This window comes from Nothoprocta perdicaria, unplaced genomic scaffold (genome assembly GCF_003342845.1).
Source record: "Nothoprocta perdicaria isolate Ctin4 unplaced genomic scaffold, notPer1 scaffold_20, whole genome shotgun sequence".
NCBI classification, from domain to species: Eukaryota; Metazoa; Chordata; class Aves; order Tinamiformes; family Tinamidae; genus Nothoprocta; species Nothoprocta perdicaria.
The window spans coordinates 3,618,553-3,636,926 of NW_020455205.1; the positions used below are offsets into that span (position 1 = coordinate 3,618,553).

The following is an 18,374-nucleotide window of genomic DNA, read 5'->3' on the forward strand; positions in this document are numbered from 1 at the left end:
GCCGCGGGCGCCCTGTGCTGAGCAGCCTTGCAGCCACGCAGCGCAGAACGAGCTCCAGGTCAGGCCTCAGCGAGAAACTCAACAGGGGAAACACTGCTCGGCTTCAGCAAAGCAACTCGCTGAAAACTCTCCTAACACAACACTTCAAAGTTGCATCGATGTCTGCCCAGGAGGCTTCACGGTACCTGCACTCCTCGGGCCTGGCGCACAGGGCCCGTCTCGGCACTGCAGTGGGGACAGGAACCGCGGGCAGAACGGCAGGAAGTGGTGCCGTGGAGCCGCTTGGCATCTGCTTCCCGCGCTCCGCAAGCTCCTTCGGGCTTCAACGCAGCAGCCTCTGCTGTGTGTAGGGATTGCAAACAGCAACACTCACCCCTGAGCTGTGAGGTGCCGCTCCATTAGGCCTGGAAACATTTAAAACAAGAGCATTATGATAATGTGAGCTTTCAGCCATGCCTAACCCACAGAGAGCCCTGATCCCTGCTGCAGGGCCGCCCCTGCACCAGGGCTTGCCCCTGCAGGGGCATGACCCTCCCTCTCCACTCAGAGCATCCTGCCTCCTCCCTCCGGCAGCTACTCAATACAGAGAAGGACACCCAGCGGCCGAGCAGGACTCTATTAAAGCACAGAGCTGCGTGACATTAGAACATAATCCCTCTAAACTAGCAGGAATGTAACCTTTAGGTGCTGCGCCAGGACTATTTGTGGGTGCCACGCGCAGCCGAGTCGTGCCCCGCCATCCATGACCCAGAGCCGAGTGCTCCACGCGGTGCCGCAGGGGCTCTGCAGCCGGGCACACACTGCTGCTCCGCTCACAGCGGGGCTTGCCGCAGAGCAGCTCCCTTCCCAACCTACCCGTCTCCAGCGGCCGGCTGCAGCTGCCCGGCACCGGGAGCGCCGCTTGGAGCGCACGAGATCCTTCGCAGCCCGGCCGCCGGCCCCCACAGCTCACAGCAATAGTGGGGATAGTTTTATTTTCCTTGTGCAGCACCAGGCATCACAAAGCTGTCCGGAATTCAATCCAAGTAAATGTCCGTGTGTTTAGCTGCTTTGTCATTGCATCAAATCCACAGAAGCAAAGGTACAGAGACATCAGTGAAAATCAGAGAATCGGTGCCAAGGCCGTGACTAATCTCTTTGTCACAGGGATGTTCGGAGATCTTCAAGAGCAGTAGTACAAATATTCAAGCTGCTTTTCATCAACTGTTTGCATCCCGAGTTAACTCTTCCATACTGTAAATTGCAGCTAACTACAAATATTAGAGGCCCACAGAAGATGAAAGCTGCCAAGAAAAGGTGCATTTAAGTATCCTTGTGACTAAGTCCCTAAGGAGGGAGGGCGCTGCCCTTCCCGAGCCGCATTCCAGCTCCCGCGCGAGCAGCAGCGTGTGCCTGTCGGGCTGCAGGGATGGGCACCACAGGGTAAGTGTTTTTGGAAAACAGTTTATTCAGGAATTACATAATAATTTCAATTTTCCAAAATACATTTTACTAGATCCCTACAAAAGAAATCTAAGTAAATACAACAATATGAAATTAAGCTTGCTGCAACAGTCATTAAATATTTACTTGCACTAATATATACATACAAAATGCCACACAATGAGTGTTTACCCCTGGAATGTGTGCTGCGCTCCAGCAGTGATGCTTGGTCTCCATATCCTCCAGTTCCACAACATGAAGACTCAGTATTCACACTTTGTACATCCTTTATTATAGGCAGAAATCAAAAGTTTTTTTCTTTTTTAACAGAAATCAAAAGTAACCCTCCAAAATTTCACAGCTGGGGTAGTTTGTCTACTGGGGTATCGAATTTGAAGTCTGCTGGGAAGAGATCTGGAGCTCGAGGATAGATCAGCCTGTAAGACTGTCTGATCGTAACATCAGCCACACCAGCAATATCGCCAATTTCTAAGACAAAAAGCAGACAAACACAATTACTGGGTTTTTTTCCTATTACCGTTTTTTTCAAAAAAAACACCAAACTTGACTCAAGAAGTGCTACATACTTTCATAACTCAACCAAAAGCCTGGGGAAAAAAAAAAAAAAAAAAAAAAACACCAACAAACAAACTGTTCAACTGTGACTAACATTTTGCACAGAATTCACAGAGTTGGTCTTCCCACATGCTGCATTTCAACATGTGCTGCCAATCTTGGATTAAAATCAGTTTCAAATTGACAGAGGGCCAAGAGTGCAAATTCACTAAAAAACCATCTCCTACACATCAAGTCTTCACCTACCTAGCAAGATTCCACCATACCATTGTGAGCATCCAGCTTGGAGTTTCTGCTGTAATTACATAAGAGGCAAAGCCAGCAGAAAGCCTGGACCAAAGTAAGCCCCTCAGCTGCCCGGGACACGCGGCTAGCTGAAGTTACCACAACAGGAATGCTGCAGCGAGGGCACCGGGGCAGCAGGGTCTCCTAGGCGCAGAAAGGCTCCTTTGCCACACTCAGCAAGGCAGAGCACTTGGGACGGAACCCGAGCTGGGCCCTGCACCCGGGATGTAGAAGAAAAAAAGACTCTTCTCTACCTAGCAGCAGCTACAAAGCAAACACCTACCTGATCCAAACCAGACCACAGAAATACCAACTGAGCTCCTCTAAACAGCTGCAGGTGTTTTGACCCCTTTGTCACCACACACTCATCCAAAACCTTCAGCCCTCCTTCCCCTTCTCGTGAGCCCCTGAAAGCTGCTCCTGGCTCTTCTGCTCTGCAGCAGCCTTGACTCTCACTGCTTCCTACCAGCTACCCAGAGGGTGCTGGCAGAGGGAATGACACCAAAGGTTCCTACAGCCAAGCCTATGGTCCCACCAACCTTTGATCTTTGCCACAGACTTGAGAGAAGGCCAGGAATTTATACTAGTGCAGAGAGAAGAAGGCAAGAGTGAAGTTGTACCTTTCTGGGTCCTCTTCTCCGCAGAGGCTTGTGACGCCATGTAAATAGCTGCAGCTGCTACGGAGATGGGGCTCCTGCCAGGAACCAGATCTAATTCCACAGCTTTGCGGGCAATGTGCGTTGCTGCCATTTGTACTTGCTTAGGAAGACCCAGATTGGAGCAGAATCTTGACATGAAGTCTCCGGTCGTAATGAGATCAACACTGGTCTCCAGAGCTTTCAAAATAAGTTTAAAGCACCGGCCTATTTCCTTCTTTGAAATCCTGGACACTGCACATATTTCTAAATAAAGAAAAAAAACCTAAACTGTAGGCTTGACGGCATTTGTTCTCCCAACATGAGCAAATTCAATTCACCATAAATTTTAACACCACAAAGAAGGTAAATAACATGAAAGCCACCACCAAACAACAAGCTTGGCACACTCGTGAACTTTCAAAATCACTGAAGTCAGCGCAAAGGGCTCCGTAAGCAGCAATACATATGGCCGGCTTAGCAGGGAAAAATCCAAGCCACTACAAGTCAGCTGGTCCACCATCAGGAGAGGTGCCCACTCTTACCAGAGCTGGTGGCTCTAATTCAGCCAGAGCAGTCCTCATCATCTCCAGATCTGGCAATACCATTTAAATTCCACCACATCTTGAATGGCCATCTTCTTCAGGTATCAGGACCAAAAAATGAGACCATGGGATTCATCAAGTGCCTCTCAGGTATTGGGACCATGCCTGAGAGCCACTTGATGAATCTAACAAATTTTCTGCACTTATTTTTAAAGGCGGGCTATAGCCAAGAAGAACCAATTCAGCAAGAAGTTCAGGAATAAATGACAACCCACATCCTATGCTAATAGTAACTAGATATTTACTCTATAGTAAAATTGACTCTGTATCACTGGCAGCTTACCTTTAAATGTTCTTGGAACGCCCTCTTGCCTACAGGCTATGTAGAGACAAGCAGAAGCAATAGCATCATTACTCCGTCCCTTCAGGCTCTTTTGCTCATACACTTGCTTGAATAAATTATTTGTTCGATCCTTCAAAGCAAGAAGACTAAATTTAATTAACTCTAGGCCATTTAATTAGCAGCAATATCAAAAATTCATGTGCTCATTATATTATGCTAACTAAGTCAATGCCAGAACAATTTAAAGGCGGAAGACGTGAACTTACAACTATATTTCGAGGGAGGTTGATTCTGTCTGCCATGTTTGTGATCTCTTTGAAGGCGTTCATCATCGCCCGATCAGAGCTACTCATCGTTCTGCGATTCTGGTACTTGGAGTTGCCAAATTCATCAAAACTTGCTGCACCTGTGCCCTGAAAGGAAAGATCTTATTGTCAGCAGAACACAAGCGGTACAAACACCTTCCAGCTCTACAAACCCTTATTCAAAGCTTTAGGCTCAACAGTTACACAAATACACATGGCTGAAACAAATCGCACAATTGAGCCTTGTTCCAAATGTCACGTTCCATATCCTGCAAAAGTTGAAGAAGTGTCCAAAATTGAGAATCAATTTCCAAGCACAGAGCACAGAGATTATGCAGGAATTCTTCTTTCCTAAAGTAGCAGTAATTTAAAGATATGAGTAAGACATAGGCACATGTGCATAGGCATATAGGGTGTTTCAGTTCCCCTGCTGCTGGTGAGGTCCAAGATTGTTTTATGCCACTTGTATGCCACAGAGAACAGATGCTGCCCCATTCTGGCAGACTAGCTGATTCAGAAAAATAGTTTTACGGCCAGCTAGAGACAAGTTGCTATAACAATAACTTAAATATGGAAACAAAGGCATGGACAAAGGAAGTACCCATTTCCATGACCTATCCAAATCTAATCTGATGCTCTGCCTTCTCAGGGGAGCAATTCTTAGCTGCTGCCACACGCATGAAGCTGTATATTCTGCCCGGGAAAGGAAACCAAGCACCTCTTAAAAAGCAAAGCTTGTGGTCTCAGGCAAAATAAGATCCGATAGTTCAGCTGGCAGCTCTAACAGCAGCTTCCAGGGCACACATATTACTCCACAGCAGGATGTGTTTATTCCTCGTTGCCACCTTTACCAAGCCCGTACCTGGCGCCGCTCAGTCACAGCTCGACTGCCTCCTTTCCCAAGCCACATTCCTTGTGGATTGCCCTTTTATTTTAAAACAGCCTCTAATTCTACAGTCTTTCCTTAGCACGTATTTAACCTACATTCTTTGGCTGTCCAGCACTGATATGCTGGCTCCTTACTGGACTCGCCCCTTGCTCACAGGGAGCCACTCTTCCTCCTCACTATCGGCAGGGAACGACACGGCCGCTCTGTTGTGGCCGTGCAGCTCTAGCTCCCAGGCACAGCACAATCCCTGGCGTTTCCCTTTAGGTAAAGGCCCTTGAAGTGGCCTTTATGGGAGATGCTAGATCCCAAGATTGCTCTGTTTTTATTTTTCTACTCTTTCATCTGCAAGAAAGTTTGAAGGAAGCACCCAGGAATAATCCAGACAGCAACACTGCAGAGGCTGCACTGGAGGCAACGCTGCTCCCTCAAGCTCAACGAGCACCTCCAGCCATCCACAGCTTCCCAGGTGGGCCTGGGGGCAGGCAGCCAACAAGCACCAAGCAAAACTGACTCAGGTCACAAACACATTACAAACAATTGCCTGCAACACAAGACTTAACTTTCAGAAATGATGCCAGAATTCCCACGATGCCTCCAACCCTGTCCCCAGATTGACAACACACAGTGGCTACATCTAGAGGGACACAATTCTGTGCCAACACACCAAAGATACACCTGGAAAATGCCCGTCACTTCTCCTGGAGCAGGCATGCTCCTCACCCTCCTCTTTGCAGACAAATTAATCTTGCTTCCAATACAGGCTTCGGCTACCTCAGACAGATGGGTCCCATAAGTACTAAAACCAATTAGGAATTAATCCCTTTGCATGCGGAAAGCAGCCTTTCTTCCCCAGCAGGAAGGAGTCCTAAGCAGTATTTCCTGGTTTCAGCAAGAGCACTAACGAACCATCCTGAAAACAGGGCAGAAAAAAAATCGGTGTTCACTGGAAAGCAAGCTCCAGATGGCTGGTTGATGAGTATGAGCACACTCCTCTATATACCTATACAGCTTGCTCACGTGTGCCCATTTCTTTATCCTAATGACATTACTGGAACAAAACTCCTGGTGTTCACATACCCCAATACACAAATGAAGAGTAAGTCTTTGGAAGTTACCAGTAACTGAATCTTTCATCTAAAATGGGGCAAGAACCAAATTTCTTCCTGTCCACAAGAACAGAATTGAAATACACATCAAATATTAGAATGCTAAATCAGTACGATTTTCTTTTTTCTTTTTAAAATAATGTCTGCATCATCAGCTTTTCTGTTTATGCAGTACATCAAAAGTGACAAGTAATTCCAGAGAAGACAAACCGCCTTCTCATGACAGGTTCATCCCTTTCCTGACCAGAGACAGTAACATTTTGCCAAGTTTTATTTAGTTTAAGATATTCAAAAAATATATATGTAATCACATTTTTGGATGGCTTATCTACAGATACACAAATAATGTGCTTGACCAAGTGCTCAGACTTAGCAGAACTTAGTATTTTAAGTGTTACCTTGCCAATCATGGTACTCAAGTCGCCATCGCTCAACAGAGGGTTCTGGGTATCCCCAACTCGAGATGGGTCTTTGGTTGCTTTGTCGTTGCTGAATGTTCTCCACTCCGACCCCACGTCTATGACCCGGTCCCCTGGGTTCACAGAAAGCAACAGTGTGCATTAATGTAACATATTGAAGTATTTCACAAACATTAAACTACACATCCAAGCTCTCCACTGAAAGTGTTGGCATCTGCAAACAGAACAGTTACTTGCACAACAATGTACAGAGGTCTTCACTAGATAAAATGCAGTGCAAAAAACATACGCAACTGGAATATAAATAACTGAATATAAATAACTGAAAAAATGTTTCCAGAATACAGAGAATCACTGTCCTTATTCCTAGGCAGTATCATGGTATCTTCAACACACAAAAGGAATCAACACCTTGACTTCAAACTGGAGGTCTCTGCTGCCTAAGGACATTCTCAGAGCTTTCACAAACAGCTAAGTTATTTTAACTTCACGAGTTCCCTCACATTTGCCATGGGTTAAGAGTTCATTTGTGAACTATCACAACTCATTAAACTGTAGTAATTCACCCATGTGCATGAGCTCCAGATCCTTAGGACTCCAGAAGGAATAAGCCACCTTCCAAGCCACCATGCTGCAGCCCCCTTTCTGTTCCTGAAGGGAGTTCTGACTCGGCCCTGCTCCACTTCCTTTATGACACTTGATACACATGTATTTATAGCTCATTCCTCCTACAATCAGTCTGCTCCGCTATATTATTTAAATACAAATTCAGAGAATAAGTGAGGAAGTAGAAATTAAAAAAGAATTTGCATTCTCCAGATGAACCAACCTCCCTCGCAGAATTCCCCTCTCATACTCACCCAGGCCTCTACTGTAGCAACTTTCACATTGAGAAATGTCCAGGGTTTCCTTCAACCCTTTTTATTTCATCGAGCCGTCAGTGTCCCAGGAGAGAGGAGACTCTTGTGCCTGACTAGCCTGTCCACGTCTCGTTTAGGGAATCCTACCAGACAGCTCCTATACTGGAGGGTGGCTCAACTTACTTGTTCAGGGACCTACACTGACAGTGCCACCGAGCCAAATCCCTTATCTCAATCATTCAAATCTCCAGGGACTTAAACTGAAGCTTTTATTATACAAAATGCAAGTGTGTGACAGGATCAGATTCAGAGATTGCTGCTGATAGCAAACAGACTGCAAAAACAAGCTTAAAACAATACACAAGCAAAGCAGGATTGCTAAGACCTGCCGGCGTGAGACAGTCATTCAGCGTGCACAGAACGAAGTTCTTACCCAAAGGCACCCATATGGGCAAGAAGACAGGACAGCCCACTGACCGACCCCAGAAGCTACAACAGAGTCTTACCCAACTTCTCCTCTCCTTCGTTCACCCTTTATACTCTTCCTTCACATACCACAGATGCAGGCAAAACCCCCACAATAATAATTATAATGATCCACACTTATCCATCATGCATGTTCACAGAGATGCTTCACCTTAGGATTTTACTGATTTGACAAGTGCAAGAGAAAAGAGGTTAGCAAGCAATAAAATATATAAAATAATAATAATAATAAACGCATATACACCCCAAAACAGAGATCTACTGTTTCTGTTACAGAGGTCTCCCCGTTGCAAGCCTAAGTGAGCAGACAGCACACTCCGGCTCTGGCCTCTCTGCAAGTACTTGATTAAGTAATACTCCTTCTATGGCCTAGCAGTAACTTTACTTTAATACAACCCCCAATAGTGTTTACAGCATCTGAAAAAAGCAAAATGTACTTAAAATTCTGGCATGGTATAAATAGAACACTGAGTACAGGGCAACGATGTAATTTTTTTTTTCCACACAAGTGGGAAGGACCTAAATGACTCACTCAGGGATCTGCCTCTTGCGAGCTATGAACTGTTCCTGCTCTAACAAAAAAGTGTTATATCACCGCCTACTTTGGCCAGTGTAATACAAACAACTCGGATTCAGACTGCTACTTAAACAGAGTGAGAAAAATTAGTAGAACAAATCATTGATTATAAAACATTTGTGCAATTAAGATGCAATATACAAATACTTTCACTTGCCAAGAAATCTGCTGCTGCAGACACAGTTTTGTTGCAGACACAGTTTTGCTGCAGACTCCCAGCATTTTACTTAAATATACTGGGGTCCTACAAAGCATGTTCTATCTTTCAAGAGGCATCTATATAGGGAATGTGACACAAAACACAAAGTTTTATGCAAGTGGAACAAACAGCTCAATAAGGGTTTCTATTGAAGGAAAACATACTCAACTATAAGAAGCTAATGATCCCACTTCATGCACAAATACACCCTCTATTATTTATTTTTTTTCAACATACAAAAGAATTTTTAAAATGTGATTTTAGTTTAGAGGCAAGCAATTAAGACTCACCATGGAATAACTGATTATGAAAACACAAACAGAATAGCAAAGTTAGCCTCATTAGTAGTAGTGAAAAACATTACCAGGTGCCAGCTTTCAAGACTGGTGGCTAAGCCAGCATTTCAAATCATTTTCCACTGTTAAGCCGTCGTCTCAAGCCCTGACCATGATTTCCTGGGTCTCCCAATACTCACTGGGCTTCCTAAAGCATCTGGAAAACAGGGTCTGACCATTAAGCATCAGAGCTACAAAAGCTCTCAGGGAAACTTCTCTGAAAACTACTTTTTTCTCACATTAGGCATCTTCCGGCATCTCTATTCAGCTGTTTAAAGTATGTGTGACTGCATATTCCTCTTACTAATTCCTATTTTCCCTCTGATAGTTTTTCAAGCAAAAATAAAATTCACTAGAAGTCACTGTGCCTTTACACCCCTTTATTTCATTTTCACTGGGCAAGTTGTTCTTTCCTCCTCTGAAGTACAGAAAAGAGCCCTGAGTTTACAGTGCCCTAATCTCTGAAGAAATCCATTGCTAGTCTGGCATCATCGAGCATGTTCCTGACCACATAGGTTTTTCTCCAGTACCATTTCATTTTGTAAGCAGTTCTTCCAGCATACAGTTATTTTTAAAACAGTCTAATTGACTTTAACACTGGAAGTCTAAGGGAGATAGAGTGAACTTCACTAGACTTCTGTTAACCACCTACTAAAAAGCTCATTTAGTAAAATGCAGAGCTGTTATTCAGAGCAGGAAACCTCAGATGAAGCTTTGCTTTTCTTCACAACTGCCAAATGGAGAAAGTCAAGAACTACAGAAAAGTCACATTAAGATCGGATAAGTATCAAAAATTAAAGCAGCATTTTGAACAACTTTTGTGACTTGAAACAGTCACAGTCTTCTTGAAAAAGGAAGTACTTTAAAACGTCTTAAGTCACTTGAAGAGGAGTTACAACGTTAACTGTACTTTGCATCCAGCTCCACATCTTATTGACTAGCATTTTAATCCCAAAACATATACAGCATTAAAGCTTATTTGCACTTCACAGCACCAAATATCTACTGTTTGCATAGAACATTTTTGTTTCATTCTTAGAGTTAAGGAATTTGCTGCCATCTAGTGAGCACAGAAATATTTTAATTAAAAGTTTTACCATGGAAAAAATAATTAAGATTAACTTCAGTCAATTTGTTCTTATCTAGAGTAACGAGGTGCTGAGACAAGTCGCAGTAATGAAACACCTAAGCAGCAGAGCACAAGCTGAGGGGAATGGGAAGCACCGCAAGAGGGAAGCGCCGCGCTGCCCATTTCACGTGTCCCAGTGCACAGGGACGACTCCTTCCCCTGGGCACAGCTCCAGATATTCCCAAAGCTGCCACCAGGCCAGCAGGTTTTTCTTGAATGCTGGGAAACACCACAGTGGCAGCAGCCATCACCTTCCACATCCATGGGAACTTCCTTGCTCTCCTTGCCTGAGGTTGCGACTCCATAAAAACTCCTCACATATGGAGATCCCAGGGTTGAATTCAAGCCGGAAAACAGGGGGAGCCAGGGGAGCTTCATCCTGTGATGTGTCCGTGCCTGCACCGGCCTCCCCAGGGCTCTTGGCTTCAAGAGAACATGGTCTGGAGACTCAAACTGCCTTCTTGGACCAGCTGAGTCTAACAAACGTCACTGCTTCATGCTTTGCACAAGTCAAGATATTAAATGGAACAAAAATAATGCAATGCTACCTACTGCAACCTGACCCAGCACTATGGCCACTCACATTAAGACTGTTCAAGGACTATGTGGAAAAACCACTTCAAAACACACCCACTCCCGTTTATAATATGGATATTTTATTATATCCAAGTTCACAATGAGGTAAATAAACTGTTCCTACTGCATCTTTTGAATTTCTAGCTAAGATAAAGTGTTCTTAAAAATTAGCAGAAAATAAACCTAGCGCTGCCAGGGCCTCACTAAAGGATGACGGATACACTCGGCCAAACACTTCAGCACTTGCAGCTCATGTGAAAATAAATACCCTATATCTTTTGTCAATAAGAATGACTATTTGAAACAGGGATAATCCATCAAATAAAAATACCCTGGTTGTTGCATTACCACTGAAATGGGGAACAGATCAGAACTCCAGTTGGACCAACAACTCTGTATATCACACAGCTCAAAATTAAACACAACTATAAATATCAATCTCTTGACATCTTAGATAATCTAAGTTTTACAAAACCAGAAATGCAAGTTTTTTAATCGCTATTGTTTTATTCAAACTAGAAGAGTAAGTCTGAACATTAAGGACAGCCCAAGTCACTAACCAACAGAAGAACTACCTGGTAAGAGGTATTCAAAGCAACAGAGAAGCTTGCTGATCCCAAGTAAGGTTCCTGATTCATAAGAGCCTGTCAAAGATATGAAATGCTTCATCTCCAAAGTAAAAGGTGTTTAAAATATGCATAGTTTACATTTTGTTTTTACATCAAGTTTTCATAACATTAAGAACTGTGGCAAAGTACTAACTTGTATTTAAGATTCTAATATACATTCATACCTAAAGCTTACTTGACTTTTAAAATTCAGATTTCAAATTTTTAGCTCCTGACGTTAAGAACACTCCCAGAAGCAGGTAACTATGAACAGACATGCTGGTATGAAAACATTTTTCGCCCTTTGGAAGAAGTTTTGCAAGGCCAATAACTACAACTGCCCTTCATCGGACAGAATTTAAGAGCGCTCGAATAGCTCTTCATTAACATTGCACTAACAACAACTAAACACACTTTATTTGGTTTCATCTCAGAAAGCAAGCATCTCTACATGTAGACACAAGCAATCTTATCCTTGATGACACTGAAAGCTTGAGCGATGAAGTGGCCAGCAGAGTCGTAATTATGAAATCTCTTCTTACTCCAATTACTTCTTACTCCACTACCCTATACAGATCACACCTGGATTTAAGTCCATTAGAACTCAACTTCTAGACACATTAGCCAGCAATACTCTCATGCAATTTTATGACAGCCTTACCTCTGATCTCAAGGTGGGCTCGTTGTTGAAAACAGCTTTTCCAAAATTCTTCAATTGAACACTCAGGTATAGACAGGACATGGAGCAAACAGCGGAATACAAGTCATAACCTAACTCAAAGCTTTGTATAGAATGACACACGTTACATGAAGATGCTACTTGATTTAAATGTTTCCCAACATGATCCTATACAAGAGCTTCTCTTCTGTGTTCTTCTGTGTACTGAAGCAGGCAAAGCTAATCAATTAGCTCTTAATACTTAATGGATGACGAGAATGCCACATTCACTGCAGCGTCTCCAGCACATTACAACAACCTAGAGTGAAACCCTACAGAAGTCTTAAAGGAAGTCTTAAATCACAAATGTGTTCCCTTCCTACTTAGTTAAGACACTTTAAATAAAAAGCTCACAACAATATTTTTCCTTCCTGTATGTTGAAAAAAATATGCAGGACACAGTATCAGGCATACATTTGTTGACTTAAGCTGTTATGAGTCTCAACAGCATGACCTGTGTACTATGCAAGATGTATCCATCAATTCAGACTCAGGGTTTAACTTCAGCACTTCCAAGATTTACCTTGCAACCCTAATTTCATTCCAGAGGTAGGAAGAGAATGCACAATTTCTCATTTTGATTAATAACAGAAGGAACATTTAAATGAGGAAGGAAGTAGTCCAAGACTAAACAAACACTCTTGCATTGGCAGATGGGGGGAAACCTTTAAATGGATACTAAACTCTGAATATCATTAAGCAGGTGTCAACTTTATATGAAAAACTAATTGTTTTTTAGTAAGAGTTCCTGAACAGCATTTTCCAACAAAGACAGAAAAAGCAGACCATTCTCTCCAAATCATTACATGCTTCTGCTGTCAACAGTCACAACCATCACAGATTTGCAGCCACACTTCTGGTCCAGCTCCCCTCTTGCACACAGCTGCACATGCCACCAGCCTTTTGCTTAGAACTCCTGATCGAAATTCAGCTTACCTCTTTTTTGTTATACTAAGAAAAGTCAGTGCTTTGTATTCTACTTTTCTTCTGCCTTCCTAAATCTCTTCTGGTTCATCAGCAGAATTATCCTTTTTTACTGTCTTTTCTGAAAAGCAGTAAGCAAAATACCCGCCAAGAGAGATTTACTAGCCTTGGGGTGTTCAATGAGACTTCTCCCTGTGCCAAGTCTATCTAAAAGAATGAGCTATGGTCAACATTTTAGGTGTACACAGAACTACCTCTGTCCAAACTATGAACTTTCTGCACAAACTCTTAACCCAGCATATTAACATAGATATATTACCATTTCATATATATATATATACACACACCATATAACCTAGAATGACTTTTCCTGAGAACAGTAAATAGAACAAAACAGAAGACCATTGCAAATTTTGCGATATACTTGTACAACATTTCAGATGCATGTTAATCTAGATGAATAAATAAATTTTGTGGATAATCGCGGTTTTGGTCTGAGTGCTTTTCATACAAAAGGAAGCAAGTAGCAGGATGGAAAGTTAGCAAGCAGGAAACAGTGACCAGGAAAAGACAAAACAGAAGCTAACCAAATTTAGATATTATTCTCAGTGCTATTTAAATATCCTTTTAAGGTCTCATTTGGAAAAAGAAAAAAAAATCCAACATACAGGTCTACCTAAAACACTGGATTTGACTGTTACAAGAGAGGATCAGCTCCCTCTGCCACCCACAGTCCCTTTCTTACTGCTTCACCTTTCCCTTTTAGCTAGGTAACCGACCAATGCAACTTCAGCCTTAATACTAATTTCAATCAATTTCACCTCACCTCCCAAAAAGGAAAGAAAGGTTACTTTTCAAGTTCTGGAAGCAATGTACCAGCTATTTTATCCTATGACAAGCTCTAATTTACACTTAACAAACAAAAATCCATTTTCTCTACAAAAACTTGAAAACTTCAGTGCTTGACCACATAGGAACTTTAATGGGAAAATCACTTAGTTTAGTCAAGGACGGTTCACTACAGTTTCAGACAAATAATATTAAAAAAAGGTAAATGATCTCACTGTGTCCTGTACACGTCCCTGTAAGCTCTGCATGCATCCAGTATTTACCAATGTGCTCAGCAACACCAGCAGCGCTCTGGAGACACTGAAATGACGACGATGTTTCAGAGTGAACCTAACATCTGTTTGGCTACAGGTTACACAGAGTTAGGGTTTGAAGTGTTTTTGTTTAGTTTTTTTTTTTTTTTTTTTTAATCTGACTGATCTTCTTCAGCGATAAAACATCTGACTTTCAATCCCCACCATGCTATATGACAAAGTCCTACTCACGTGAGCTACACACAACTCTATGCAACTCAAAGAAATTAAATACAAATTCACCATCTTTCTGTCTATGGGTAAGAAGTGAAATCACAAGCTCTCTTAAGGTGAACATGGGTGGTATGGAGATCACAACAAACACATACCGGTTTTGTCATTTAGGAATAAGATTTTGTCTTCATTCCTTTAGATTACCCCTAACTCATAAAAAAATCAGTAATCAAGAATTGCATCGTTTTTTTCCTCCACTAAGTTTCCTAAAGATCAAGAAAGGAAACTATGTTAAATATTCACACTTCTGCTGGACACGCACTCTTCAATTACTTATCTTCATCTGATTTAACTGGTTTTCCAAACAAGCTGCTGTCTACCCAAAGTAATAAACTGGACATACATGAAAAAACAAAAATGCTGAAGACAAGACAAAACAACAGCAATTAGCACAACAAAAGTAAATGTTAAAAACAATGTCAAATTAAGAGTCCTACCTAAAAAAAAAAAAAACATACTTAAGAAAAAAGTTTTCCCTACTATTAATTTTGCCTGCAGAGAGATCTAAATCCGCTTTAAACTGAAGTCCTTGAAAAATTCAATTCAGCCAAAATTTGTATTAGTATATTAATGATTTTGATCATTTAAAAAATCTGATTACTTGAACTGAAGAAACCTCCAAATGCAAGAAGTAAATCTGTAAAACAAGAATACCTTGTGACTGGACTGTACCTTATGTACATAAAGTCAGCTTTTTGGTAGACTCTGTGAAGTTTCTAAAACAAAATGCATTATCAACAGGGAAGCCCAATCTTTCCCTCTCTCTCTACAGACATCATCACCTCGACAGTTATGAACTAATCAAGGCAGACTTTTCTAAGCTTTGGTTCAACTTCTAGAGCAGTCATACAGAGAATATGTTTAAGTATCAGCCTAGAAGCCTATTACCATATTTCAACAGGAAATATCACTGTGGACATTTGCATTTTCAACAAGCCAACTGGTCATGATTCAAGTACCTTCAGCCATGAGAATTCATACAACTGAAACCAGTCCTTCTTTACCAAAGCAATTATTGCTCCCTGGTCCAGACAGTCACTTCACTTACAGTCTTCCAAATGGACTTAACATCTTAAACAAAATTACTAGTACCTGTATTTTAATATTTTGATATTTATTTTAATAAACTATTTGGAAAATGGGGGGTTTTTTTCCATAAAAAACAAATGCATCTGGCTTAAAGAATAGGTACTAAATTTTTTGCCTTTACCTCTAGGTTAGCAGCTGAATGAAAATCTTTAATTCAATACAAGAGCCAAAGGCAAGTCATTACACTGTAGGAGAGAGGGGTAAAAGAAATACAAATATTTAATACCATTGAATAAATCATCTAAACACCCACAACATTCTATCTTGGTCACCAAGCAAATCAAAAATATATAGTGGAAATAAATGAAGAACGGTTCTACCAGAGCACAAAGCTTCCCATGTTTGACAAGCAAAAAAAAAAAAAAAAAAAAAAGAGAATGTTCATCTTAAAGAAAGCAAACATAAAAGCAAAAAAGAGAATGTTCACCTTAAAGAAAGCAAACATAAAAGCAAACATACAGTATGTTACACAACAACATGGTTTCCCCTCTCTCACTGAAACAGAAAGACAACAATTCAAAGGCTTTTTGGCTTTAAATTTTCCATTTTATTTATACATATAATTCAGTCTGTAGAAGTTTCACATGACAAAATGAATAAAACAGATCAGCAAAATTCCAAAGGAAAAACTGGCTACTTACTTTTGATAGCATTAAAAGCCTTAGGAAATGTAATTAACACAACAAGTGTTGGCAAGGACATAAAGAGTCATCCTTGAGGGCAGAAGATAACCTCTAACCAAGGGAAACATTTTTTTTTCAAGCAAGTTATTTGACTAAGAGCTTTCATTACATTTCTTATACCTTCCTGTTCATAATTAAAGATAGAACACTGACTAGGACTCCACAATATTCTAATCCAAAATGCCAAGGTATCTACAATCCAAATTATACAATTTTAAGGTGACACCAATCATTTTAATCGGTCATTATCACTACTCCAAATGGCAAGCTTAAAACCAACATATATACAATAAAATGAAATATTTAGGCATCAAGTAATGGTAAAGTAAAGGTAGTATTTAAGCATCAAGAAAAACTTTCAAACACTCAAGTTGTCACAAGTAAGTTTTGTGACAAAACACATTTACGCACAACTTAAGCTCTTGGGTAAGTCACAAAAACGTGACCAGCTACTCACCTACTACCAGGCCACACTCAGAGCAGATCATATCCCCAGCTCTGTAGTCCTCCACTAAAATGGAGTCTGGATGGTTTGGGCAAGTCACTCTTGGAAGCACATCCAAACTATGAAGAAAAAGAAAATATAAATGTTGATCTTTGTTACTTTTAATTACACATGCTTTATATCCAAAACTGATTCCAAGTTCCAAGGAACAAAACTGCAGTAGTAGCCATTTAATGATATATTCCTTTAACAATATTTATTATTCACAGTACATATAAATCAGTTTAAAAATAAAACTTTTACAGGTCAATAAACAATACCGAGAGCACTTGTGCTGGAATAAAATAATAATACAAAACCTACAGTGATTGAATTACAGAAGATAACATTAACCTAAAACCATGAAATTTACCTTTTATTTAAATGCTGTAGCAGTACATCTGACAAACGTGGTTTAAGCTCATATTAAATTGATTTTTTTGAATTATACTGAACAAAAAACACAAAACCTTTCAAAACGAAAACAAGAGATTTCAAGTAACAGACGTGATTTAGCTCATAATGTATTGCTAGATAAGACCCTCACAAAAGTTAAGTCATTACTGCTAAATCAGTGTTCCCACTTGCCCTTATCAGATCAACATAATTTACTGATCCTTAATTCCCTAAGTAGTGCACAAAACATTCTTAGGAAACTGCTGATACTACTTTTGTTTTTTTATTTTTGAATAATTGTTGGAAAAGTCCACTTTACACTAAGCTTACTAGGCTTTCTGAATCAAATACAGATCATTAATTGTAAGACCTTAATGAAAACCAGTATTAGTAAAGCAAGATAAATCAACCAATGAGTTCATGAAATGAACCATATGACAGGCAACTTCTTCCACACCTCTGCATCAAGATCTAGAGAAAATGATGAAAAAATTAATCTGTATCTAGCATCAATACTGATTAATACACACATAGAAAGTCAATCAAACGACAAATAGAGTTAAATTTTTCACTCAAACTAGGAATGAATGTGCAGTAACTCTACAATTACTCTATAATTTCAAAAACCCAGCAACCTCTGTGTTTAGAAATGGGGTTTTAGATACTGTAGAAAGCCATTTCGCCATTTCCCTTGAGATAAGGAGCAGGAGATAGAGCAGTTGATCGTGAGTTTCACCTCAGTACCAACCAACCTAAAACTGCCAGTGCCTACAAATAACTACTAATCCCTGTAATTGCAGAAAATATCCTATTAAAAATTTAAACGCATCCCTCTTCTCCCTTTCCCACCAGTCCAGTACCTCAACCAAGTCGACAGAGCAGATCTTGACTTTCATTAGTTTAGATATTTCTGATGTGTCAACAGTAACAGAATAAAACCCACAGCTCCAACAGCTATTTGGAAAAGGGAAAATAAAAGACAAAAATAAAAAAAAAATAAAAATAAAATAAAAAAAGGGCCTTTCAAACGGTGCAAACTGAAATTAAAGGCAGCTCCGGTGCGAGCACCGAAGCCCCCGGGACGCTCACGTCCCTCCCGCGGGGCCTCCAGGGGCAGATGGCGGTTACAACACCGCAGCCGGGCTCCGGGCTCCTTCCCCGCGCCATTCCCGGCCGGCAGCTTCCCGCGGCCCGGCGGAGCTCCGGACAAAGCGGCCGCAGCGCTCCGACACGCGCCGTTACGCGAAGGCATCGCCAAGTAACACCGGGAATGAACCCCGGGCAGCTCGCGCCGGGACCGGCGCTGCCGGCCCCACGGGCAGCCCGTGCCCCGCAGGACGCGAGGGTCGCTCCGCGCACCCGGCTCCGAGCGGCGGCGGGAGCCCCGGGGCGGCTCCGGGCCGCGGAGG

The 18,374-nt window shown here is 41.4% G+C and overlaps 1 protein-coding gene across 1 annotated transcript in view; it reads right to left on the bottom strand.

Moving 5' to 3' along the window:
• Nucleotides 1-1,531: 1,531 nt before the first annotated feature.
• The window catches only part of GTF2B (general transcription factor IIB), a 17,014-nt gene continuing 171 nt past the window's right edge, over nt 1,532-18,374 (bottom strand). Inside the window, exons 2-7 of the mRNA XM_026038030.1 lie at nt 16,543-16,649; nt 6,505-6,638; nt 4,073-4,219; nt 3,807-3,936; nt 2,904-3,185; nt 1,532-1,911 (exon numbers count right to left, since the gene is read on the bottom strand). Coding sequence (XP_025893815.1) covers nt 1,778-1,911; nt 2,904-3,185; nt 3,807-3,936; nt 4,073-4,219; nt 6,505-6,638; nt 16,543-16,649 — 934 coding nt within the window. The 3' untranslated portion in view covers nt 1,532-1,777. The remainder of the gene's footprint in view (nt 1,912-2,903; nt 3,186-3,806; nt 3,937-4,072; nt 4,220-6,504; nt 6,639-16,542; nt 16,650-18,374) is intronic.